This window comes from Eimeria mitis, genomic scaffold (genome assembly GCF_000499745.2).
Source record: "Eimeria mitis Houghton genomic scaffold, Emh_scaff2181, whole genome shotgun sequence".
Lineage (NCBI taxonomy): Eukaryota > Apicomplexa > Conoidasida > Eucoccidiorida > Eimeriidae > Eimeria > Eimeria mitis.
This window is the reverse complement of record NW_013570508.1, coordinates 6,214-6,701: the sequence shown is the minus strand read 5'-3', so window position 1 is coordinate 6,701 and position 488 is coordinate 6,214. Positions and strand designations below refer to the sequence as shown.

Genomic DNA, 488 nt, shown 5'->3' with positions numbered 1-488 from the left:
GCAGCAGCAGCAGCAGCAACAACAGCAGCAGCAGCAAGAGCAGCAACGACAAACACAGAAGCAGCAACAATTGGGATAGCTTTTGCACAAGGCGAAGAAGGATCGTTTGCACTGCAGCATGAGGTGGTTGAAGGGTTTACTGTTTGTTAGGGTTTAGGGTTTAGGGTTTACGGACCTTTCAAGCCCCAGTTCATCTTCCATCGTCCCTGCTGCTGCTGCTGCTGCTGCTGCTGCTGGCTTTGTTCTTTTGCTGTCGTCTTCGCTGTCGCTCGCTCGCCGCAGCCCCACAGCCCGCCGCGTCAGCAGCGCGTCCAGAGAAGCTTGAGCACGAGACTGCACACAAACCCCAAACCCTAAACCCTAAACCCTAAACCCTAAACCACCGAAACCCGAGACACTAAAGCCTTCACTGAGAAGAAAAGACGAACAGACAACCGGCAGGGAAATAACAACAAACAAACACCCACAGACAGCAGTCAACAACAGCT

At 52.9% G+C, this 488-nt stretch overlaps 1 protein-coding gene across 1 annotated transcript in view; it reads right to left on the bottom strand.

The window, feature by feature from the left end:
* The window catches only part of EMH_0049920 (uncharacterized protein), a gene marked incomplete at both ends in the record, with an annotated part of 8,284 nt that overhangs the window by 2,504 nt on the left and 5,292 nt on the right, over positions 1-488 (bottom strand). The window contains one exon of the mRNA XM_013496584.1: positions 176-333. Within this exon, the coding sequence (XP_013352038.1) occupies positions 176-333 (158 nt within the window). The remainder of the gene's footprint in view (positions 1-175; positions 334-488) is intronic.